This window comes from Mobula hypostoma, chromosome 6 (assembly GCF_963921235.1).
Source record: "Mobula hypostoma chromosome 6, sMobHyp1.1, whole genome shotgun sequence".
Lineage (NCBI taxonomy): Eukaryota > Metazoa > Chordata > Chondrichthyes > Myliobatiformes > Myliobatidae > Mobula > Mobula hypostoma.
The window spans coordinates 90773828-90801305 of NC_086102.1; the positions used below are offsets into that span (position 1 = coordinate 90773828).

The window sequence follows — 27478 nt, forward strand, 5'->3', positions numbered from 1 at the left end:
TGGGCTGTTTTGCTTCAGAGTGTACTTAAAGGAAAAGCCCAACAAGCTTACTCGGCTTTGTCCGCAGAAGATGCCCAGAGGTATGAGATGGTGAAAGAGGCCATCTTCAGGATTTATGAGTTGGTCCCGGAGGCATACCGGCAGAAGTTCCGAAATGCGAGGAAGCAGTGGAGCCGCACGCATTTAGAGTTTGCCCATGAGATGCAGACATATTGTGAGCGTTGGTGCGCCTCAAAGGGGGTAAATGGGGATTATGACAGACTGCTACAGCTAATCCTGATTGAGCAGTTTAAAGGTTGTGTCCCTGAAGGTATGAGACCCTACCTAGATGAGAAAGAGGCAGACACTTTAGCCGCAACTGCTAAGTTAGCGGATGAGTACGCGTTGACACATAAAACGAAGTTTGCCCCGAGTAAAGGCTACCAGAAGGGTAGTCAGGACGGTGGGGAGAGTCCGCCAGAAAAGTCAGAAAGTAAGCCGGGGACTAGTGAGAAGGATAAGGTAGACCGGGAGCAGTTTGGTAGGAAGTCTCCTGGGGTCATATGTTATAATTGTGGGAAAGTCGGACACTTTGCGTCCAGGTGCTTTGCCCCAAAGAAGGAGACGGGAAAAGGAAAGGCGGCAGTTCCGACTGGCTGTATTGAGCTGGTAAGCAAACCGCTAGGAGAGAAGAGGTCTGACAAAGTTCAGGAAGGGCGCGAGAGGTTTATCTCGGCCGGATTGGTGTCACTGAAGGAGGGGTTAAACCCAGTTCCAGTACGGATCTGGAGAGACACGGGAGCGTGTCAGTCATTGATATTAAAGAGTGTGTTAGACTTCAGTTCAGAGACCGAGACTGGGAAAGTCAGGGTCATAAAAGGCATTGGGAAAGGGACTGAGGCAAGTACCTCTGCACCAGATACACCTAAAAAACGACTTGGTCTCTGGACCAGTCACGATCGGGGTGAGGCCCGAACTACCAATGAAAGGCGTGGAAGTCTTACTCGGTAATGACCTTGCCAGCAGAAATGTGTTCTCAGCAGTAAAACTGACAAGCCAGCCTGCCAGCATTGAGGCCCCGCCCATGGGCTCACAGGTTCATCCCGGTTGTGCAGTGACTTGGCATGTGTCCAGAAAGACTGCCGAAGTAACTATAGAATTGGCTGAGACGTTTTTACCAGCCTTGTACCGGGGGAGGTAGAAAGTGAAAAGAAGGAGTGTAGTGGAACAGGAGGAAGTGAGGGAGCTGAGGCAGACTTAGCATTAGCCAGGAAGGAATTTGTACAGGCACAGGAGCAAGACGAGGAGCTGATGGTTTTGGCGGAGACAGCTCTCTCTGAAGCAGCATTAAAAAGGGAGCCTGTAGGCTATTGTGTGGAGGAGGGAGTGCTAAGGAAGAAAGGGAGACCAAGTACCGTGCCCTCAGATGAAGAATGGGAGGTGGTGCCAAAAATGTATGGGGATGAGATTCTTAACCTGGCCCACAAGATACCCCTCGGTGGACATTTTGGGGGGAGAAAAACAGTCGGCGGAATCATGAAAGAGTTTTACTGGCTGCACAGGAGGAAGGATGTTATTGACTATTGCAGCCATGAGTTAACACAGTTAGAGGCTATTAACATGTTAAAAGCTCACCACGATCAGAAAACAGATCTAGCTGGTGATATCATGAAAATTAATGAGGCTAGGGTGCCACCTGATAAGGGGAAAACCCATTTTGAAAAGATAAGTGTGGTGCTGACCAGATGGGAGAACTCTATTGTGTTGACCAACTTTGCTTATGAGTTCTCTCCCTTAATCCCCGAACAAAGCGACCCGTTAAGAGAGCTAATTAAACGGCACACACACGTAGGTCCAGATGTCCCGAGGCGATGCAAAGAGCTGGGACATGGAGTTGTTGCCACATCAGGTCAGCCTAGTGAGCAACACCCCTATAGGTTGATTAATTCAGTGACAAAAGGGCTAAAGAACACAGAAGTGCATATTGGCGATGTAGTGGTCTGGAGTGACATGTGGGAAAAGCACATTGTGGCACTGTTTAAACGGCTGTCTGAAGCCAGCCTGACAGTGAACCTTGCAAAAAGTGAGTTCGGCCACGCGAAGGTCACTTATCTGGGAGTTGTGGTAGGACAGAGGCAGCTGGCTCCGATGCAAGCTAAGATGCGGGCTATCTCTGAAGTCCCCACCCCGACAGACAAGAGAGCCCTGAGAAGGTTCTTGGAGATGGTGGGGTACTATCGGAAGTTTTTCAGAAAAAAAAAACAACTTTGCGGATATTACCCACCCTCTTACAAAGCCCTTGCCAAAGAATGCTAAGTTGGTATGGGACGACCCTTGTTATTTGTGTCCGGGGCGAAAACCACTGAGAAGTTACACTGATCACAATTCATTAGTGTTTTTGGCCACTATGAAGTTTGCTAAGTTGGAGCCTGGTTTCAGAGGACTATTAAAATAACACATATAAAAGGAACGAAAAATGTGATTGCTGACTGTCTGGCACGGTGTTGGCAACTTAAAATTCTCTGTATTAGCCAAATAGCTGATAAACATGTATATCTGTGTGTATCTAATAGTGTATTCATGACTATAATTTTTACCCCAGTAAAAATCCTTGAAGGATAGGGGTGTGACAACAGACCAAATTAACATAAGATTGATGCCGATAAGTGGACAATGGGGGAACATTCAGAAATGATAATGAGAGACGAGAGGGATTAACGAAAAGGAGACACAGTTCCGAGTATTGTCAGAGACCGGTTGCTTTGAACCTGAACTGTTTGAAGTTTGATGGACAGGCAATCCCAGCAGGGGGATAAAAGGGACAGGTTCGCTAAGGCAACGGACACCACGACACCATGAGGTAACGAGACCCTGGAAGCGGTGTGCCCCCACAAGTTGGTGGAGTTTTGGAGGTCTGGTCGCGGGACCAGCCATAGACCCACAGGGTGGAAAGATACGGTTGGCGGGAACCTGGTGTGTGTGTCCGCCTTTGCCTGGGTGCCGGGTTCACCGCAGAAGAACGATCGTATCTGGAACGGAGGGGTCACAGTCGGTGACCTCAGAAGACATTACAAAGGGCTCGCCCGAAAGCTAACTGCGAGGAATATTGAAGGTCTGTTTGGAATCCGATTTGCATATTCATTCGTTCTCTCTCTCCCTCCCCAATGGCACAACAGCGATTACTGCGAACTGAACTAAATTGAACTGAATTCTGTGTCACTTGAGACTGATCATTTTACCCCTAGACTGCGATAGAGTTTGATTGATCCTATTATCCTAGTTCTGTGTACATGTGTGTTTATTCATTGCTAACCTGTTGCATTTATATCCTTACTATTAGAGTACTGTATTGCTTATTTCTTTAATAAAACTTTCTTAGTTCCAGTAACCCAGACTCCAACTAAGTGGTCCATTTCTGCTGGTTTGGCAACCCAGTTACGGGGTACGTAACACTATCTTAATGCAGTAGTTCTTGTCCGAACACTATGGCACCTCCTGCCTTGAGGGTCAAGGAGATTGTTGAACAAATGGAAGGGATCATAGACAATGCTAAGGGCCCTGAACACGCAGTGCTCACAATAAATGTCTCTAATAGATGGAAGAGAGACCTCAATGATCCTATCAGAAGTCTTTGCAATCTTTTGGAGGGATTTGTGGTCAGATGCCTTGCAATTCCCATACCAGACTGTGATGCAGCTGGTCAGGATGCTCTCGACGGTGCTCCTGTAAGGAGTGGTTAGAATGGGAGGAGGGGGCCTGGCTTGCCTCAATCTCCTCAGGAAGTAGAGACACTTCTCCAAATATAAAGATGTATTACAACAGCAGATTAAAAAAGACATACAAGAAAGACAATGTTACAGTGGCTATGGGAGACTTCAATATGCAGATAGACTGGGAAAATCAGGTTGATACTGGATCCCAAAAGAGAGAATTTGCAAAATACCGAAGAGGTGGCTTTTTGGAGCACCTTGTGATCAAGCTCAGCAGAAAAAAAGGCAATTCTGGATTTGGTGTTGTGTAAGGAACTAGATTTGGTCAGTGAGGTAAAGGAAGCTTTAGGAGGAAGTGATCATAGTATGATGGAATTCACCCTGCCATTTGAGAAGGAGAAGTTAAAAGTGAATATATCTGTATTACAGTGGAGTAAAGGTAGCTACAGAGGCATTAGGGAGGAGCTGGTCAAAGATGATTGGAAGGGGACCCTAGCAGTGCTGACAGTAGAGCAGCAATGACAGAAGTTTCTGAGGGCAATTCAGAAGATGTAGGATTATTTCACCCCAAAGAAGAAGCCTTCTAAAGAGAGGCATGGCTGACAAAATAACTCAGTGACAGCATTAAAGCAAAAGAAGGCATACAATATTACAAAATTTAGAAGGAAGCTAGAGGATTGGGAAGCCTTTAAAATCCAACAGAAGGCATCTAAAAAAAGCCATAATGAGAGAAAAATGAAATATGAAGGTAAGCTAGCCGATAAAATAAAAGAGGATAGCAGAACGTTTTTTCAGATATATAAAGAGTGAAATAGAGGCAAGAATAAATATTGGACCACTGGATAATGACACTGGAGAGTCAATAATGGAGGACAAAAGAATGGTGGACAAACTAAATAAGTATTTTGTGTCAGACTTCACTGTACAGCAGTATACCAGAAATTTGAGAGTGTCAGGGGCAGAAGTGAGTGCTGTTGCTATTACTAAGGAAAAGGTGCCTGGGAAGCAGAAAGGTCTGAAGGTACGTAAGTCACCAGGACCTGATGGATTACACCCCAGGGTTCTGAAAGAGGGAGCTGAAGAGATTGTGGAGGCATTAGTAATGCTCTTTGTAGAATCACCAGAGTCAGGAATTGTTCTGGAGGACTGGGAAGTCACAAATGTCACTGTACAAATGTCATTTAAGAAGGCAGGAAGGACAAATTAAGGAAATTATAGGGCAGTTAGAGTGACTTCAGTGGTTGGTAAGATTTTGAAGTCCATTATTAGGATGCAATTTTAGGGTACTTCGAAGCACATGATAAAATAGGCCAAAGTCAGCATGGTTTCCTTAAGGGGAGACTTTGCTTGACAAACTTGTTGGATTTTTTGAGGCAGTAACAAGTAGGATAGACTAAAGGGCATCCATGGACAATGTTTACTTGGATTTTCACAGGTCTTTGACAAATAGCTGCACATGAGGCTGCTAAACAAGGTAGGGTCCCATGGTATTACATAAAGGTACTATCAGAATCAAGAGACTGGCTGACTACCAGAAGGCAAAGAGTGAAAATAAATGTTTTTTTTTCTGGTTGGCTGCCAGTGACTAGTGGCATTCCGTAGGAGTCAGTGTTGGATCCGATACTGTTTACATTCTGTGTTAATTATCCTTATGATAGAGTTGAAGGCTTTATGACCAAGTCTACATATGATACAAAGTTGGGTGGAGGATCAAGTAGTGCTGAGGAAACATAGAGCTTCTAGTAGGATTTTGAACAGGTTGGGAGAATGGGCAAAGAATTGGCAGATAGAATACAGCATAGGGAATTGTTTGGTCATGCATTTTGGAAGAAGAAAGGTGTAGACTATTTTCTAAATGGGGACAAAATTCAGAAATTGGAACTGCAAAGGTATTGGAGAGACCTAGTGCAGGATTCCCTAAAGGTTAACTTGCAGGTTGAGTTGGTGGTGAGGAAGACAAAACAATGTTAGCATTCATTTTGAGAGGACTAGAAAATAAAAACAAGGATGTAATGCTGAGGCTTTATAAGGGTTTGGTCAGACCACATTTGGAGTGTTGTGAGCAGTTTTAGGCTTCATGTGGAAGGAAGGTTTTGCAAGCATCACAGAGGGTCCAGAGGAGGTTTATGAAAATAATCCTGGAGATGAAAAGTTTAATGTATGAGGAGCTTTTTAGATTGCTGTAAGCCTGCACTTGCTGCAGTTTAGAAGGATGATGGGAGATCTCATTGAAATCTACTGAATACTGAAAGGCCTGGATAGAGTGGATGTGGGAGAGTCTATAACAGATAAGGAGGAATTTCTTTAGCCTGGGGGTGATCTATGAAATTTATTGCCACAGATGGCTGTGGAGACTGAAGCACCTTCAATAACTCCAAAAGACTGAAGTTGGGTAAAATACTGAAAGACTTTTATTCGCTGTACAATACGACCTCCATGCTGAGTGTCTGCCCCTGGACTGAGGGGGAGGGGCAAGGCGAAACACCTTTATACAGGACTCTCTGGGAGGAACCACACGGGCAGTCAGCAGAGGGGCGTGTCCAGACAGTTAACCCAGTTACAACATACATATGGTTTACCACAGAGACAAAGTCATCGGGTATAAAGCAGAGATTGATAGATTTTTTATTGTGAGGGTATCAAAAGTTATGGGGAGAAGGCTGGAGAACCAGGTTGAAAGGTATAATAAATCAGCTATGATCAAATGGTAGAGCAGACTCAATGGGCCATTATCCTAATTCTGTTCCTATGTCTCATGGTTTTGTTTTGTTTCCTTGTTAAAATCATCTCTTTGTTTTCTTTTTCTAATGAATGCTGTTTACATGATGCTATGTGCTGCACGTAAGATTTTCATTTCACCTGTGCATGTGACAATAAACTCACTTTGACTTTAGGGGTTCTGAACGAGTGTCTCCACTGCTCCCCAATATATTTGCGTGCAGTACTCACTGATACACATTGCTCACTCGTGCACAACTAGGTGTTGTGACAGCTGCGGCAAACCAATAAAGGAAGGGAAGTGTAAGTGCTTCCCTTAATTAGAGTGGTTATGACAGGGACAGAGTGAGGTCTTCGAAAATACCCATTCATAATCCTCCAGCTTTCCCTTGGGTTTCACATCAATGATCCGATCACCTCTTTTACAGTCTCTTCCTTGTAGTCCAAGAACCCTAATTTTAACTCTTGGTTACTGGTTATTTAATTTTTGTCACTAAGTATTTCTAGTTGGCCGGTGGTGTAGTGGCATCCACACCGGACTTCGAGGTGAGTGGTCCCGGGTTCAAATCCGGCTGGCCCCTTGCATGTTTTCATCTGTGCTGGCTTGAACCTCATAAAAAACAGACGGAGACGCTAAAGGAACAGGAAGGTTGCCGCCCAATGTGCCACAAGGCACGGAAAGTACTCCTACACTGCACAAGGCGTGGAAAATACTTCCACACTGCACAAGGCGTGGAAAGTACTCCTACACTACACAAGGCGTGGAAAGTACTCCTACACTACGCAAGGCGTGGAAAGTACTTCCACACTGCACAAGGTGTGGAAAGTACTTCTACACTACTTTAGATTGCACTATAATCTTTGGACCATTCCACAGTTTGAACTTGTTGCTGTATTGTATTTATTATTACAATGGTATATGACAATAAACTAATTTGAATTCAAATCTAATCTGAACAATGTATAATAGATATATCCATGCAGTTCCCATTGTCTCAGCACTCCCCTCTTCTACCACCAACCTTCTGCCTTCATCAAACCAGATCATGGCAGAAGATAAGTACACTGACACGATTTAAAAGTCATAGCCACTAATGCAGATTCTAATTTAAGGGTAGGATCTATGGTGAGTCATTGGGCATGAGTGGCAAGTGTTCAGTAGCCAGGGTCCTGCCTCTGAAAGTGCATTTCAAAAACTGTGAGGTCATGCACTTCTGCTCTAGAGGACTTGTATGAAAACTATAATGGGATTGCTTATTGGCGAGGCTAGATGGCTCTGTACTGAACGATTTGTGTCAGGCCTGCATAAATATGTACTTCCCAGTACCCACGCAGTTAACAGGAATCATCTGCTACTCATTTCCAAATCACCACCTGCAGCCTATTTAAACCCAGCTCTTAGCCACTGTCCTTGTTCGTTCCTACAGACCAGCCAGCCTCAACCAATTGTTCCTATCTTTCCCTTGCCTTGTTGTGTTAAATATCTGTTCGCTCTTATTTTGTGGCCCTTGTGGTTTGTTATTTCGCAGTTTATTCGTAAAATATCATTTACTGTTAAATCTTCTCTGCTGCTCTGCTTTTGGCTCAAGCCTCCTCGAAATTCCCTGACAATTTGGTGCTTTGCAAGGCTTGCCAGTCAACCCGAGCACAATGTTGACAAATCTTGCTGTTGCAGGAGTTCAATGTGTGACAACTGACATTGCCACAGTGACTACGTTTCTGAACTACTGCACTAGTTATAAATGTCATGAAAGGGTCCCTATAAAATTGTCTTTATTTTAAAGGCACAGGTAGAAAGCAAATGCATTAGAGTGGGAGGTTAAGATGAAGGTCTGCAGTGAGATAAGACTGGATGAAATCAATTGATGAGGCATTGTACACAGACAGTGGAATATTGAGACACATCCATTATTTATTGTTTCTCTCACTGTAAACATGTCATTCTACAGAGGCACATCCTAATGAGCTGGATCACTACTTCGTACAGTAACAACACTGTGGTGAACAGTAATGCCCTACAACAGGTGGTCAAAACCAGCACCAGCCTACCCACCAATGACATATATATAGACATTCTGCAGATGCTGGAAATTCAAGCAACACACATCAAAGTTGCTGGTGAACGCAGCAGGCCAGGCAGCATCTCTAGGAAGAGGTACAGTCGACGTTTCAGGCCGAGACCCTTCGTCAGGACTAACTGAAGGAAGAGTGAGTAAGGGATTTGAAAGTGGGAGGGGGAGGGGGAGATGCAAAATGATAGGAGAAGACAGAGGGGCAGAGGGAGAAAAAGGAGAGTGAGAGAAAGAACGTGTGTATAAAAATAAGTAACAGATGGGGTCCAGCTCTTGGCTCCATCCCTCCCCCTCCTGTCTTCTCCTATCATTTTGGATCTCCCCTTCCCCCTCCAACTTTCAAATCCCTTACTCACTCTTCCTTCAGTTAGTCCTGACGAAGGGTCTCAGCCTGAAACGTCGACTGTACCTCTTCCTAGAGATGCTGCCTGGCCTGCTGCGTTCACCAGCAACTTTGATCTATACAGAAAGGTGTCAGAAAAGGGCCAGTAACATTGTGAAGGATCCCACCCACCCTGCTCATGGACTGTTTGTCCAACTCCCATCAGGGAGAAGACTACATAACATCCATGTCAGGATCACTAGACTGGAAGACAGTTCTTCCTTTTCTCCATCTTGTTTTATGGCGGTTGGCACCAGCTTAATGGTGCACTACCACCACCTTCTGCTCCAGTGTGTGCAATAAACTTACATTCTAAATCCCTTCACCCAATCACACACACACACACATACCCTAACCTATACTTTATCCTCCCATCTTTGGCCACCCTAGTACCCTATTCCTGCTTATCCGTCATATCCTATAAAAAAAACCCTGTACCCCTTAAGAAAGCTAAAAATACCCTGACCTGTGCTTTCTCACCCATGCCCAGCAACCCTTTTAATGTGAATTCCTGCACCCACAACTCCCTTAGTTTAATTCTCATCATCTCTCTCTGTATCCCATACTTCCTACAACTCAGAACTACATGTTCTACTGACTCCTCTTCCTGACATTCCTCACACAATCCTGTCTGGTGTTTCCCTATCATTTTCAATGTTTTATTTAATGCACAGTACCCCAACCTTAACCTAATCCACACAGTTTTCTCTCTTCTGTATCCACTACCTACCCTAGTACCTGCAACACTCTTTTGTATTTGATATAAGTGCCTCCCTTTCCCCTCCCTGTCCCACCTTTCTTGCCACATTTGGTTCTGTCATAGGGGGGCGTTGGTGGCGGACCCAAATGCAAGACATAGATACTGAAGCACGAGGATCTGGACTAGAGTAGGGATGGGACTGGATGCAGACTAGGAGCTGGGACAAGAACAGAGACTTGGGCTAGGACTTGTCTAGGAAAGTGTGGCCTGGACAAAGAACTGGGAACTTGGAACTTGGAACTTGGAGTTTGGACAGGAACAATCCAGAAACTGAAGCTGAACCAGGGAGCTATTTATGTAGCCAGCCCAAAATGTGAATCAGCTGCCTCAATTAGAGCACCCAACAGAAAAAGGGAAAACCAGAAAATCTGGAATAAGGAATAATGGACTGGACTGTGAACTGGAATCTGGTCTTCACGGACTGGATCATGACAGGTTCATTTTTTCCCAGATTACACACTTAACCTCTGCTTTACTGATACTAATGTGCATTTCTATATTTTTTTTCTTTAACGCCCTCTTTGCCAACTCATCCACCCTCTCATTCCCCTTCACCCCTACATGTGCTGGAACCCATAGAAATTTTACCTGACCTCCCTGATTTGCAATTCTTGTGACTGACTGAAGGACTTCATAAAGTACATCTGGCCGACTGTTTGAGTGAAAAGACCTTAAACTTGCTAGAACTGAGGATGAATCTGAGCATATCAACACTTTGACTTGTCAAGCTTTCTCCATCCATCACAATGCAACAAACACTACCAGCATCTGGAAATAATGCCTTTGGAACTAAGAAGGATGCAATTGATGGCAAACCACTGGGCTAATTTGCAGGGGCACAATGATTCTCACCCTGCAAAAGGAGTGTTGCAGGAGTGCTGTGAAAATGGGAGGTTTCAGAGGGACAACTTTAGTCGGGTAGGTGATGATATTGCTAGAGAATGTGGAGTGTTTGATTTAAGGATAAGTCCTTCAGTAGTTTATCCGGTTGTAGCTCCATGGAAGCTTGTATGGCCTGACATAGACTGGCATTTGTTAGCGGTAAAAAGGAAAGGAAAATATAAAACTGATTTGGTAAGTGCATTTAACTGTCATGTGATGGAAAAGTATAGTGATTATACTCAGGTAGACTTAAGTGAGCAACTGTTTAGTATTCCAACAGTGGATGGTACACATTGCGCCTGTGGCATGCAGTAATGAAGTGAATGAATACTTTGTGTGTGGGGACAGGATGCTAATCAGGTAGCAGCTTCTCCTGAATGGTGTTGAACTTCAGTTTTAATGGAGCTACATGAATGTCAGGAGATGTTGTCTGACATATTCATTGCCTGCACCTTCATGACACACCCATTATGTGCCACCTATCAGCCCATGTCTGACTGATCTAGACCTTGCTGCATGCAGGCATGGGCTGTTTCATGTGCTGAGTTGAAAATGGAATTAAAGTGCATGCAATAATCACCCTGTGATTCAAATCACATATCTAAAATTGCTGCTCCACAACGTGGTTCTTTGCTGAACTATGGGACTCTCTCTTTGTGGACTTCAGTTCAGAATGCTATTTGCTTGCAGTTACTGTTTTCATGATGTGTTTTTTTCCTCTCTGCACATCGGGTGTTCAACGATCTTTTTAATGAGTTCTTTTGGGTTTCTTTGTTTTTATGGCTGCCTGTTAAAAGACGAATCTCAAGGTTGTATAATGTATACATACTTTGATAATAAATGTACTTTGAACTGTGATATGTCCCTACTTTTGACGTTGTGGTGGATAGAATGTCAATGACAAAATAGCTGAAGATGGTTAGGCCTAGGATACAGCCCTAAGAAACTTCTGAAGAGATGTCCTTGGCCTGACCACTCACCTCTAAAGGAACTGCCACCTTTATCTGTGATGTACGTGCTTCCCTCTGGGAAGGATGCTCAAGAAGACCTGATAAAGCTAAATCGATAGACATAAAGGAGAAAGCACTCCCGTGGCTGAAGCCTCATTCTACAGAAAGGAAGATGGTCTTGGTTGTTGGAGATTAAACATCACAGCCTCAGAATGTCACTGGAGTTCCTTAGGGTAGTGTTCTATGTCCTACCATCTTCAGCTATTTCACCAGTTACCTTCCTTCTGTTACTAGGTCAGAAGAGGGGATGTTCACTGATGTTTCATAATGTTCAATTCCATTTACATTTCCTTGGTGAATAAAGCTGTGTCTGCATGCAGCAAGAACCAGCCGACAATCAAAAATGGGCAATTGAGTGGCAAGTGACATAAAAACAACACAGCTTTCTGGGGGAATTCAGCAAATCAGGCAGAATGTCAGAATGTTTCAGGCCAAGGCCCTTCAAGTGTGAAATATCAATTGCTCATTCTCCTCCAGAGGTGCGTGCACATGCGTGTGTTTTCTGGGTCTCCCCTTTGACCAGAAAACCCAGCTGAAACAGCCACATAAAACCTTTGCCTTCAGAAAGGGGACAGAGATTGGATATTCTGTGGCAAGTGACTTCCTGACATCCCAAAATCTTTCCACCATCTATAAGTGTGGTAAGTGAAGAGGGTGATAGAGGGTATGAATGAGTGTCGCTCTGACAGCACTCAAAGGAGTCCAACACCATCTAGAATAAAGCAACTCAAATTAACACTCATTCACTATGCAACAGTGCACCATGTTTCTGGTATGTTACTACTCACAAAACGCACTGCTGTTTCTTCACCAGTCCACCTCTGCCTGAGAACATCACTGTCTACAGTTTTCCCTCAATGTTTTGTAAATAGATAATCAATCCTTTATCATGGATGGGTATAAATGTTGGTGCTGTCTTCCAAATGTCTTAGGCAGAGTCAAATTCCTTCTTCAACTCACTGGCAGAAACTGTGCTGTCAAAATGCATTCTATAAATGTACATTATTGAAAAGCATGTGTATTTGTTTATTTTACAGAGCCTTGAGAAAACATTCAGCCCCCACAACTATTTTCACATTTTGCTGTCTCATTTTCTAAATTTAAAATATATTGAATTAGGATTTTTTGAGTTAATCTACAAAACAATGTGCATCATGTCAAATCAAAAGAAAAATTCCAAACCTATCAACAATTAACTGAAAATTAAAAAACAAAATTCTGAGGCTGAAGAAATATTTACCCCCTTTGTAATTACTACACTAACTTTTCTCAGATGAAATACTGTGTATTACCTTACCAATCATCCAATTTGATGATGTAGAAAATTGGAGGATCACCTGTTTTCAATGAACTCATAAGAGTATACACCCCTTCTCTCTGTAAGGTCCAACAGTGTTGTAGATTTTCAACAGACCAAAGCAAAACGAAGACTAAAGAGCATTCAAAACAAGTCAGGAAAATAGTAGAGAAGCACAAATCTGGGGAAGGGTACAAGACCATTTCAAAGGCACTGAACATACCTCAGATCTCAGTGCAGTCTATCATGAAAAAGTGGAAAAAATATGAAACGATTGCCACACTGCCCTTCTAGTTCCTCTAAATTTAGTCACCAGAGAAGAATGGCACTTATAAGGGAGGCTACTGTGACGCTATCAGTCACTGAGTAAGCTGCAGAAGTCAGAGGCTGCAACTGGAGATGAAGTTCATGGCTCCACAACCTCTAAGGCCTTGCACAAAAAGGGTATTTATGGAAAAGTGGCAAGGAAGATTCCCTGGCTAAAAAAAAATATTCTTACCTGTAAAGACTTTGCAAAGTATCACTTAGAAGATACTGTTACAATGTGGAAGATGGTCTTGTGGTTGGATGAGATTAAAGCGGAACTTTCTGGCCTCAACACTAAGCGGTACGTGTGGTGTAAATCTAATACTGCGCATCAGCCAGGTGACACCACCCCTACTGTAAAGTATGGTGGAGGTAGCATCATGCTCTGGGGATGCTTTTCAGCATCAAGGACTGGAAATCTGGTCAGGATTGACGGGAAGATGAATGCTGCTAAATACAGAGAGATCATGGGTAAAAACTTGCTAGCCTCTGCCAGAAAGCTTAAAATGGGGAGGAAGTTCATCTTTCAGCAGGACAATGACCCAAAGCACACAGGCAGAGCAACCACTGAGTGGCTTCAAATGAAGAAAATTGACATCCTTGAATGGCCTAATCACAGTCCTGAACCTAACCCGATCAAACATCTCTAGATTGCTGTCCACCACTGCCCCCCAACTAACCTGGCACAGCTTGAACAATTTTGTAAGGAGGAACAGGCAAATCTTGCTCTATCACATTATGCAAAGCCAATAGAGACTTATGCAGAAAGACTACTGACTGTAATAGCTGTGAGAGGTGGTTCAGCTAAGTACTGAGCAATGGGGAATGAATACTTCGAACTGCTGACGTTTTTGTTTTTGAATTTTTACTTTTTCATGCTTTACAATTTCCTGGGTTTTTTTTTGGGCTCTTCTGGGAGGAAAGGAGCAGGTGATTCACGAATTAAAAATTGTCAGTTAAATTGATCAAAATCCCTGGTCGGTATACTCATTTATGTGAACAAAGGGTTAGGGTTGAGCACTTTTTCAAGACACTGTATTTTATTCTATTTTATTTTAGAAATACAGTGTGGAACAGGCCCTTCGAGCCGTGCCGCTGATCACCCACCAATCTGACCCAAGCCTAATGACGGGACAATTTACAATGACCAATTAACCTACTACTCGGTATGTCTTTGGAGTGTGGGAGGAAACCCACGCATTCCACGGGGAGGTTGTACAAACACCTTGGAGAGGACACTGGTACTGAACTCCGACACCCCAAGCTGTAATAGTGTTGTGCTAACTGCTACATTACTGTGGCGCCCCTGGATGATAAGAACACAGGAAATGAGAATAGGCATTTCTCCCATTCAGCAATATTGTTGTTCATCTTTGGCCTCAACTTCAGTTTTGTAATCAATCTCCATATCTCTTGATCCCTGTGTGGTCTGAAAATCTATCTCAGTCCTTAACATACTGTGTCACCCAGCAGACAAAAACCCCATGAATATAAATGGACACTTTGAGCAGAGGATGCATTTGAATTTATTGAGTAATGTTAGGAAGAGCTTAACAGACTGCCTTTCTGTAAGGCAGATTTGTAATGTACAACAAAAATGAACCACCAATTCCAGCAATATATAAAAATACACATCTGAGTAACCTCCTAAATAATAAATATTCAACCATGCATTTAAACATAAAAGGCACAGAAAACAAAATCTATTCTAGTAGTCATAAAGTTACCAACTACATAAATAAATCACCCAAATATCTATATGTAAATGTAACATTATATTCAAAGGGTGAATTACATAAACATCTTTAGTTCCCCAAACAGTACGCAATAAATACTCCAAATTTTGTTTATTAAAAATAAAACTGTGCTGTTGTAAACAGTATGTAAACAAAGACATTTCACTTTTGCCTTACATGAAGACAAATTGTTGCCTATAGGTTGGCTTTTAAATGACACTGGAAGGGTATTGGGCAGTTTAAAGCTTTAATTGTTTCCAAAGCAGAATTAGTCCACAAGTTCAGCATCACCATCTCTCTGTTCAATATCTGGCTTTGACAATGTTATCTTTGAGGAAAATAAAGAAAAATAGCAAGAAGCCAAACATACCAATCAAGAAACTGACAGGAACAATTCACACAAAGGATTTACCTTGGTGATATGAGCCGCCCTGATTTTGTGTAAAAATCCATCACCATGTTTAACAGCCTGTATGGAAAGCCACTAATCAATTCACAGGCTATATTCTGCTTGTCCTGATGTGGAGAGTACCCTTTCTTACAGGAGGGTCAGTGCCAGTTTAGAAAGTTTGATATGGGTTGGCTGAGCCAAGGAGAGAAGGTAGTACTAATCAAAGCAAAATAAAATGTTGTATACAGTTGATGTGGGAATTATATAACATTTGCATAAACTTCCTATCAAGTAATAAACTTAACTAACATATTGATTAGGACAGAAACTGAGAGCACAGGCTGCTCAATGAAGCTGTGGTTTACAAGTTGTCCAAATAACGTGGTACACATTTGTTACCATGTTTTCTCTCAGTACCACAGGCTTGTCCTTTCTCTTTATGTTAGAAATGTGCAACTGCCTCTGAAAATTCTAAACACCCTATTTCATGCCTTAATAATCACTGACAGGATAAGAAAATATTGTTCAGGAATGTATAAAACAGCCTCTTGATAAGGCGAGGCTTGGAAGTATAGCACTGCTTTTGCTGCGAAGAAAGTAATGATTTAGCAACACCAATATAGATTATAAATTTTCATTTAAAGACAACCATAAATAGAACTAGAAAGCAGTTTGTAAAAAATAACAAAATCACAATTTTTTAATGCTTCACTACCACGAATACCAGCACAATTTAATATATTTACAAATATCACGGGAGGCTGCACTAAGAATGGAGAGTCCAAACCATATAAAATACATCCTAGGCAGAAGGAAAATACTCGAGGTACGTTTACTTATTACAGTGGTAAGTTGTATTAGTGCAACGTAGCCCATCGAAGATCATAAGCAAAACTTTTGACTTTACATGCACATTTTGCTTGTAAACACATTGTGAAAAAGCAGCTGTGTCAATCATTTCCCACTTCAGGTAAATTCAAGAAGTGACTGGCCACTGCTGGCTTTAAAAAAAACTGTCTCTGCCCTGCCGAATAAATATAAACTTGAGTTTGTTCCCAGTACATAATAGATTTCTTATGACATAGTCTTCCCTGTCATTTTTGATGTGCATCCTAAGATAGGTTTTGTTTGGCATTCTCAGTTCCTGTGTACTGAACAACCTTTACAGCAGAGACTCGGGACAGTGGCTGGGAAAGCTGACTTTAATTAAAGTAAAAGGACATAAAGGATCATCTTATTGTTGCTTTTCATTTCTCTTCCTGAGGGAGCAAAAAAGTTGTTATTTTGACCTTTGGGAGTCAGGTAAAAACTGCTAGTAATAAGGCTTCATTTTTCAAAATGACTGCATAGAATAGTAAAAAGATCGTTTTTTTATTGACGTAGATAAGTGCAAATTTGATGGAGAACCGTCTGGGTACAGTTTCTTGCTGTGTGGTATGAAAATTCAGTGCAGTTATCTGCTTCTGACCCAAGCAAAGCTGGGCACAGAAATGTCTGTTTATTTCTCGGAATTTAGTTATGAATGTGTTGCTATATTATGAATACATAGTATCTGGACCAGGTAGATTGGGGTTCAAAAGATTTAGGGTCCATATTCTCCATGGGTCTCCTCCATGTGTTCAGCAGCAAGTTACACTTCAATATACATTCCCACTCAGTACCATAATAGCCTGGCTCTCCCATGTCCAGTTCAGCCTGGAAAAAGTAATCTCAGACAGTCTGGGGTCATAGCGTTTGATCCAGGTTCCTGGAGAGTTGGGGTTGAAATGGTGTACATTTAGGATTAATTATAATTGTGCTTCTTTTATTAATATACCACCTACTGTTTCACGTTATCTTATTTCTAATCCCCTGAGCTACACCTTTTAATGTTGTAACGATGGATCAATGCTGTAAACACTCATCAAATAAATTCCAAGGATTACAATGTCAGATACTAATCCCTTCTGGTGCAACAAACTTTCTAACAGTCCATCCTTTTCAGCAACGTGTTTTGGAAAGACAACCTTGCTAGCAGCAGGATACTATGTGGATCAATCAGGTGATTCATTTAAAAAAAAACTGAGCAGCACTAATGTTTGAGATCCTACTCAGTTTAAAACATTAACCAGAACTGTACAATATTTTATCCTTTACCCCAGGGTGCACAGGTACTGTGGATCAGATAGCAGATAGTTAGGCTTTGATTGCCTCTGAAACAGAAGGTTTTCATTCAAGTCTCACTCCGGAGTTAAAAGCAGATAATCTCAATTGCTATTGTCAGTGCAGAACCAAAGAAATGGTGTTCCATTAAAGATGCTTTCAGGTGGGACATTAAATGGAAGCTTTATCTCCTATCTCGGGTGATTGTTAAATCCCACAGCAACATCTGAGGGTGATTTAGCCAATAGTTATCTTCCAACTAGATAATTATATGACTATACTATTGCATAAATTGGCTACCACATTTCAACAGTAGCTGGACCTCTATACGTTTTTGTATGATCTTAAAGCACTTTGGGACACCTTGAGGTCATAAAATGTGTTAAATTGCTTTCCTTTCTCATGAATGATACAAGGACTTACTCTCACATCAAATTCACTATTTTTACTTGTCACATGGTGCTAGTAGCAGAACATCAAAATATTCCAACAGAGCAAATGGTTAAAGTAAAACTCCTGCCTTAAATGGAGACATCAACTATTTCTTTCAAGTGGGTCTGCAGCTTTATTTGAAACGTAGAAAGCAATAGAAGGATAATGTGTGGTGTCCACTATCTCCACTGCACACACAAAATAGAGTTCCATTTCAGAGTCCAGCTTTGTACAACTTTACAGCATGGAGGAACGTTATTTCTGATTGCCCAACTGTGCTTACTAAGGCTCCCTCAAGTGGCTAACCAAGTAGTCCCACTTTTTCAAAAGTGCCCATTGGTTATTGATCCCAGTCTCCTTGTTAGTAGAAACATTGCTCCTTACCTATCCCATCAAACTCTTGGGTAAATCACATTTTAATCACAATCATGGTGCTATTTTAGCAATTTTTAGGTGTCTAGAATTGAAAGTAATATTTCAGCTGAATCTCATGGAAGGATTTCTATTTGCCATAATCTTTTCTTTTGTTCCTTATTCATATATTTATCAAGGTAATGATCCCATATCAGTAGCCAACTTCAAAGATCTAAGTGTATGCACCTCTCCACTCTGTTCCTGCACCCTTTTAAAATGTAATTTCCATTATAGAAACATAGAAAATAGGTGCAGGAGTAGGCCATTCGGCCCTTCGAGCCTGCACCGCCATTCAGTACGATCATGGCTGATCATCCAACTCAGAACCCTGTACCTGCCTTCTCTCCATACCCCCTGATCCCTTTAGCCACAAGGGCCATATCCAATTCCCTCTTAAATATAGCCAATGAACTGGCCTCAGCTGTTTCCTGTGGCAGAGAACTCCACATTATGCTGACTCTTCTCCCTGAACTTCTCAACACTAACTACCATTGAATATCTGATAATTTCCCAGAATTTGTCCTCAAATCTGCCACTATCTAATTACTTTTGTCTGGATTATTGTTTGATGATAATATGATTGGCAGCAACCATTTACAGTATTTCCTATTTTAATATCAACTGTAAATTTTGAAAAAATTCCTTTTATACACAAATCTAGATCAAAACATACAGTGCGTTCTGTATCAGCTCAAGGGCTATACACTGTTACAGAAAGCCCATCAACAAAATTGTTCTCTCCTTTTAGACAATTATATACTGTAACTTTTAGTCATAGCTCCTTCAATTTCACCTACAAATCTATCGTAAAATACTTTATGAGGTGCATTCTGAAAGCCCACATACACATTAACTTACATTAAGTTAATGTATTAATTCATTAACTTACTCTGCTATTTCACTGAAGATTGCAATTGTTTGTCATATTTATCAGCACTTTATCAGCAAAAATTAATTTTATCCTGGATTATACTTTTTGAAATTTCCCATCACCAGTGTTAAGACTAATAGGCCCATAGTTCATCTCTCCCTCCTTGTTTTGAACAATATTAATGCAGTGCTGGGGGTTGTAATGGTCTTGCTCTCTGGCACTACTTTCACACTAGGATAATTGGAAGACTGCAGCAGGAGCCTTTATTTCCATTCTTATTCTTGCCCTCTATCAAGTAAATTTTGATGCATTCCAATGGACCAAATGATTGCTTTTTCCCCTACAAGCATTATTTGCAATTCAACCACACCCGTCTTTATCAGGGCTGAATAGGAACCACTTGGAGTGCTGTTCAATCAGTTTATAGAAACACTCACAGTATAACAGTATGACAGGGATTGTTTGTTGCTGAAGTGTGCAGATATTCTGAACTCCTTTTTTCCCCATGTGTAAATATTACATTAGCCATTGGATGAAATCTAGGGAAATCCTTGAAAGAGATGCAAATTTTGTGATAACTGGATTTGGTAATGACTAAAGTCTTGATGGCAAAAGTAGATGGGATAGTAGGTCCCACTGTTTGTTTGGCACACTGTTCTTACCACATTTACATTTTTCTTTGGCATGGCAATTTGTAAATGATATGCTCGCAAGGGATTTTGGCTCCAGATTCTGACATTGCCATGTTTCTTTGCCTACACAAGGTATCGTCGACAGTAGTTTGGTTAGTCGGGTGGGATTTACTGCATCTAGGAGATGCAAAAGCTTGAGATTTCTTGTTAATAAATGAGCTGGTGAAATTCTGAGGAGGGGGCAAATGGTGTCATGTTTTGTTTTCTCTGTCCAGCAATATTAAGGTTGGTGTTAGAGTGCTGAATTATGCACTACTCTACACTATCCACAGGTGCTATATGCCATCTATTTGATGGAGGATTGGATGAGATTCAACACTGGTACTGAGATTTGACCACATGTTCACACAAGATGAAATCCAATACTTTTCTTTGAAAGGTAAACGCTTCTCACAGATATGGTCCAAGCATATTCCAGTCTTCACCCTACTTAACTCAATACCTAATGCTCTGAAAATATCCCTTTGCACATGGATTTCTGCACAACTTCTTTGCCGCAGAAACGTCCAGAAACCATTAAGTGGAACGCTTGGTGACAAGACTTTGTGCAGAAGGAGCTTGTGTACTGTAGTGGGATAAATGTTGATGGTCAAAATGAACCTTGCCTCCAAATGGCCCCTAAGAATCAGCAAAGTTGAAATCTTTGTTCTAGCCCCATCAAACCATTTTAAAAACTGAGTGTTTCTGAAAGTCTCAGGGATTTCAAAATCATTTGAAAACTTAAAACCGCAGAAGATACCTAAAAAAAAGCTGAAATACTCCAAAACACTAATACTCAACATCAGATAAATACTCCAAAGTTAGTATAAATAGACCACGAGATCTAAACATGTTTAGAAAGATTGAAAAGAATAAACTTAAACCAAGAGTGGCTAAAATTCTTATTTTTCTATTAAATAACAGACCTGAGGCGCTCTGATTTCCTTCCATTCAAGTGCCAAGTGGCACCTTTTCTCATCCAGTTCAAGGCTCCTCAGTGAGTGCAAGTACAAGGCATTTGGAGCAGGATTGTGTTTCCACACCACACCTAGCTCCAGCGTCAGAATGCAGATTACAGTCTATAGCAAACTGCCAACAGCAACAGCTAGATTTCCCACTGAAGTGTAGAAACTGCTATCAATTAAAATCCCAACAGTATTATGTTGCTCGGGTTTGTTGCCTCCTTTCAATAACTGTATATTCTACTGGGTTTCCTTTTCCTTCAGTTTTTTTTAGGGAGGATAATCAGATCAAGTTTCATCAATAATACTGACAAACACTGAGCTCACAGCAAGCATCAATTTCAATGCTGGCAGATTTTCAGACTACAGTGATCCCTAACTTGTCCTTATTCGATCTATAAACATGAGTACTTCCAGCACGTTTAGATTGCAAAATGTCTATTCTCTCTTTCATGACTCTGAGTTCTTGAAGCTGATTATAACAGCGGAAACATGACTTTTGCCCACCTCCTCCCAATCTCTGCCCTGAGGAAAGCCAAGGTTCTATCGCTCTTGTAAGTTTAAGTTTCAGTAGATATACAACTAATATTTCATGACCACAACTTTGACTGTTAGTGCCCAGTTGCCAATGAGGATGGATACCCTTATAATGGTTCAAGCTCTGTCTAATCAAGTGACCTTCTAGTGGTAAAGAACACAAGGAACAAGAGATGGTCTTTGAATAGGATCTGAGTCTGGAAAAGGGCTGAACAACTGAAATTGATTCAGCTGTATGCTTTGCATGATATATTTTGAGACTAGAATAAAATCTTTTGTCTACTAGTGTAAGGGACACCTGCAAAAAGGAACTAATTTACAGAATGAGCATAAAGTGTTTAGAATTCAGTCACGGGGAAGAGATTTTGAACATGGGTGAGTATAAATTATTCAATATTAAGACCAACATTCATCTGGCTTCAGCTTCCCATTGTCCTTTCTATATAAATTTTCTATAACATCTATCAAAGAGGGCAGTACATCTCATTAAATATGGTGATGTAGGTCAATACATTTTATATGTTAAAGTTCTATACAATCAAGCTTTGTAAGAAGATTAATTAATATAATAATGAGGATTTGCTATTCTTGTTGAAAAACCCATATTCCACTCTACAATTTGGTTCACATTAGAAAATCAAAGTCTTGCTTTCTTGGATCCATGTAGTGTCTCTAAACCAACAGGGCACATTTTCAGTTCTGCCCTTCCTGGTAAAGAACTTCCCAAGCCATTATTGCAAGATGACCTCATTGCACATTAGTAGAAATGTGAATAATGGACTAAACTACTGTCATTAATGTGCAAAACACATGTACGTCCTATAGGGACAACATAAGATTAAACCTGATGCTTAGAACAAATGTATATTTTTCGGAGGCATAGTCTTGGAATAGAGTTGTAGTACAAATATTATAAAAAGAGAAATAGAGGGATTCGGTAAGGCAATTTGAGGGACCAATCCTTGACTGCTGAAAGTAAAACTGCAAGTGCTGAAAATCTAAACCAAAAACAGAAAACACTATAAATACTCAGAAGGTCGGGTGGTATCTGTGGGGAAAGAAACAGAGTTATTGTTTCAGGTTGATGATGACCTTTGTCAGAACTGTTGCAGGTACATTGCTCATGATGGAGCAAAGGGAGGTGTGGAAGGACACACTGGAAGTATGAATCAGTGGAATTCGTAGTGCATTTTATTGACAAAGGATGTTACAGAAATAGGGAGAAGTGAAGGTATTAAAGGATGGGAACTTTAAATGTTTGATGAGCAACAGGAAGGTAAAATGTAGTGTAGAATAGGATACAGGCTACTATTCTGGAGACCACTTGGAAGGCTTGTATCAAGAGGTTTTTAGTGAATGATGAACCTGAACTGGAGAGGAGTTGGCATTTGACATATAAGGCTTTATAAGGCATTGGTCAAACTGCACTTGGAATATTTTGAGTATTTCTGGGTCCCTTATCTAAGAGAGGATGTGTCAGCATTGGAGAGTCCAGAGGAGGTTCACAAGAATGATCCTGGGAATGAAAGGGTTAATGTATGAGAAACGTTTGAAGGTTCTGACCCTGTACTCAGAATGGGGTTGAGGAGGGTCGGGGTATCTCATTGAAACCTATCAAACATTGAAAAACCTAGAAAGAACGGATGCAGAGAGGGTGTTTCTTATAGTGGGTGAGTCTAGGACCAGAGGGCACAGCCCCAGAATAGAAGAACATCCCTTTAGAGGAAGAATTTCTTTAGCCAAAGGGTGGTGAATCTATGGAATTCATTGCCACAGATGGCTGTGAGAGGCCAAGTCATTATGTGTATTTAAAGTGGAGGTTCTTAATTAATAAGGTGTCAAAGGTTATGGGGAGAAGGCAGGAGAATGTGATTGAGAAGGATAATAAATCAGCCATGATGGAATGGCAGAGGAATCAATGGGCCAAAATGGCCTAATTCTGCTGCTATGTCTTATAGTCTTCTAATTTAGGGACGTAAACTGGTGGTCTTTGTGATGGAAGATCAAAAGCTCTCTACCCTAATAAGAGAATTACAGAGAATTACAAGTGTTACAGAGAATTTTATTCTTCTGGTGACGGCAGCCAAGCTGTTTGATGGAATCAATGGGTTCAGCCTCCTAATACTAACCAGGAAGAAGTGTGGGCTCATTCGAGATCAGAGCTTAGGCAATAGTCAGAATTTGAGAACATATTAAAGAAATTTGAAAATTACAGGGATAACAAGACCAATGATAATGAAAATCTGGTAGGAAGATTAAACACACCTAAAATATCCTTAAGATTTCCAATTTAAGATACTTGACAAAGAGGGGGAAGATGAAAGAATTTTCTCTTTTTAAACTAAGACAAATCTGATTTAACAATATTCTGACTGATAGGGCAGAAAATGTGGATACAATAGGAACTTTAAAAATGGCAGTTGAATATTGATGTCAAAAAGAAAAAAAATTGGGCAAGTCGAACCAATTGGATAGTTCTGTCAGAGAGGTAGACAGATATGAATAGTCACCTTCCATGCTGTGGAATTCCGATTGCACAAATTTACATAGGTTGAATCAGGTCTCCAAATAATCATTTAGCAGAGGTTCACAGAGAATTCATGTTTAAGAAGATGTTACTTGTTGGCAATGAGGGACAACTCAAGTGCTCTTGGGAGCCTGTATGGCTGTCATGGCCAGAAATGCAATAATTCCTTTTCATGCCCATGATATTCCAAAATCATGCATTGCCAGTGAACTTGTACTCTCACTCATACCATCACGGAGACACTCCAGATAGGTCTTGCCCTATCACTACTATTCCTGTTCATCATTAATCATACAGCCACTAAATTCCCCTCAAACAAGAAGGCGCATTGATTGCCACTTTCTGGATAAGGTGGCATAACTCCTGTGAACCAGTCCTTGTCAAAGAAATGTGCTCATGCAAAGTTTAACACAGAGCAGCAGAAATAACTTTTCATTAACAAACACATCAGTAGTAATAAGTTACGAACTATTAAACAAATATAAAACTTGTTCAAGTGTTTCTCTTTTAAAAAGCATTAGGCATATATCATGCAATCCTATAGTGAGAGTTCAAGCAGGCACACCATGCGGGAGAATCTACATGCATGCTGAACTGCATGTCTTTCCTACTTCAGTCGTCTAAATTAGACACCTTGGCCATCAAGTGATATGTTCCATACACCATATTCACGGGTCAAGAAACACTGATTATGAGTCCACTCCAAAAAAAACATATAGGATACAAATCAATTCTGCCTTCTAAAGCAATATAGACAATTGTCTGCGTTAAATTGATATGTAATGTGAAAAAACAAGCCGTTTTTGGATCTACGGCCCTCGCAGAAGGAAGTCCTGAAATATTTTGCACCTGTATTTACCATTTTGCAGCATCCTTGTTTCCAGGAGGGTTATGCAGTTCATTGTAAACTCAAGTTTACCAATGCATATTAGGACTTGTCGATGTTGAGGATTCATTGCATTAGCACACAACCCTCAGCAAAACTCACAACAGTTTAAGTTTAGAAAAGAACACATTAATTGAAGCAAACACCTGAACATTGCACGCAGTGATGGCTGCGAGATCACAAATCCTGCGGAGCGGAAATCTTGCAAAACATAATATGATTGTGAGACCTCTTAGGGAAGTCCAGACAGCACTCCACTATTTTCTGAGATAGCACCAGAATAGCTACACTTCTGGCATGGAAGTGTTTTTGCCAAGATCCTTAATTCCCTGGAGAATTCGCTTCATGTGGCCCACTTTCGTTATCCCCAGATCCTGAAAAAAAAAGTAATAAACTCATTAGCATCATGGCTTTGTTAAAGTGTATTCGCTCTTGAGCAACTCCATGACAAACTCAAGCCAGACAGCAGTGATAAAGTGGTATTTAGAATCAGAATCTGGTTTAATATCACTGGCATATGTCATGAAGCGTGTTGTTATGCGGCAATAGTACATAGCAATGCATAATAATAAAAACCATAAATTACAGTAAGGTGTATATACAAATGAATGAGTGTGTGTGTATATATGAAAATTTAAATTCATAGTGCAAAAAGAGAGCAAAATTTTTAAAAATCGTGAGGTAATGTACATGGGTCAATGTCCATTCAGAAATCTGATGGCAGAGGGGAAGAAGCTGGTCCTAAAATGTTGAAAGTGTGCATTCAATCTCTTGTACCTCTTCCCTGATGGCAGCAATGAGAAAAGGGCATGTCCTGGGAGATGAGGGTCCTTAATGATGGACGCCACCTTTTTGAAGATGTCCTCAGTGCTGGGGAGGCTAATACCCATGACGGGACTGACTGAGTTTTCAACTTCCTGCAGTTTTTTCTGATTCTGTGCGGTGGCCCCTCCATACCAGACAGTGATGCAACTAGTTAATATGCTCTTCATAGTACATCTGTAGAAATTTGTACGACTCTTTGGTGACATACCAAGTCTCCTCAAACTCCCAATGAAACATAGCTGCTGTCATGCCTTCTTTGTAATTGCAACAATATATTGGCCCCAGGATAGATCTTCAGAGATGCTGACACCCAGCAACTTGAAACTGCTCACCCTTTCCATTGCTGATTCCTCACTGAGGCCCGTTATGTGTTTCTTTGACTTCCTCTTTCTGAAGTCCGTAATCAATTCCTTAGTCTTACTGACATTGAGTGTAAGGTTGTTGTGACACTACTCAACCAGCTGATCTGTCTCACTCCTGTACGCTTCCTCATCACCATCTAGAATTCTGCCAACAATAGTTGTGTCAACGGCAAATTGATAGGTGTCATCTGAGTTGTGCCTAGCTACATGGTGGTGGATGTAGAGAAAGCAGAGCGAGTGAGCTAAGCAGGCATCCTTGAAATGCGACTGTGTTGACTGTCAGCCTGGAGGAGATGTTATTTCCGATCTGCACTGACTGTGGTCTCCCATTGAGGAAGTCAAGGACCCAGATGCACAGGGAAGTATACAGGCCCAAGTTCCAGAGTTTGTTAATTCGTACTGAGGGTATGATGAACTGTAATCAATAAACAGCAGCCTGATATAGGTATTGTTATTGTCCAGGTGATCCAAGGCTAGGTGGAGAGCCAGTGAGATTGCATCTGCTGTAGACCTATTGGATGCTTTCCAAGAACTTTAAATCCAGGATGCTCCAGAATTCCCCACTCCCTCAGGAGGCACAAAATACTGAGCTTGGGATCTTTAGTCAGCTGACATGCATATTTACAATTGACTTTAGGTACATGATGAAGTGATTAACTCTACCACTATCAGAACCTAGAGAGGAGGAAAGGTTGAACGTATTTCTAGATCCACTTTCACATTTGAAAAAGAATTACTGTCGTGATTTAGGAAATGCAGCAGAGAAGGTGTGCACAGCAAACTCCCACAAGCAATAATTTGCTATAGACCAGACAATCTTCTTTAGGCTGAGATAAATATTGTAGCCAGGCATCTGAGGGAAGTGCTCTTCTTCTAAATAATATCACAGAGCTCCTTTACGTCCACCCAAAGATCAGGTCAGACATTGATTTTATAAACAGTATCTTTAATAGTAAAACACGCTCTATTTGGGGAGGAGATGATGGCGGCGTGACGTAGTGCACGCAGCTGCTCCGAAATGATATCGTATTTGTTATGTAGGGGCCGTGCACAATCCTGATTTGATGGAGACAGATGTGAGAAGCACGGAGGAACATCTGGAGAAACTTCTGAAATGCCTGCTTCGCTCCCGCTGCTACTGTGCGATCGAGAATCTCCGGAGGGGAAGGCCCCAAATCCTCGGCTTTGCCTATTGTCTGTTGCCAGGGCCGGGGTCAAAGCACTCGGCAGAGATGGTGCTCGGTGCTCAGTGTCGGAGGGCTGGTCGGAGGCTCGAAGTTTTCGGACAGACTCAAGAGTCAGCTGTGGTCAGGTGCTTCCTGGGTGCTGCATCGGCAAGTTTGCAGCGCTGGAAGCTCACGGCAGGAAGATGGTTTCTCTTCCTTCCACCGCCTGCGTGAGATGATGGGACTTTCGAGAGACTTTGAGACTTTTTTCTTTACTGTGCCCATAGTCTGTTCTTCATCAAATTACGGTACTGCTTTGCACCGTTGTAACTATATGTTATAATTATGTGGTTTTTGTCAGTTTTTTTAGTCTTGGTTTGTCTTGTGTTTCTGTGATATCATTCTGGAGGAACATTGTAACATTTCTTAATGCATGCATT

The 27478-nt window shown here is 41.4% G+C and overlaps 1 protein-coding gene across 4 annotated transcripts in view; it reads right to left on the reverse strand.

The window, feature by feature from the left end:
* Positions 1 to 14629: 14629 nt before the first annotated feature.
* The window catches only part of dgkh (diacylglycerol kinase, eta), a 502553-nt gene continuing 489704 nt past the window's right edge, over positions 14630 to 27478 (reverse strand). For all 4 annotated transcript variants that reach the window (XM_063051189.1, XM_063051190.1, XM_063051191.1 and 1 more), the window contains one exon: positions 14630 to 25059. In XM_063051189.1, coding sequence (XP_062907259.1) covers positions 24970 to 25059 — 90 coding nt within the window. In that variant the 3' untranslated portion in view covers positions 14630 to 24969. The remainder of the gene's footprint in view (positions 25060 to 27478) is intronic.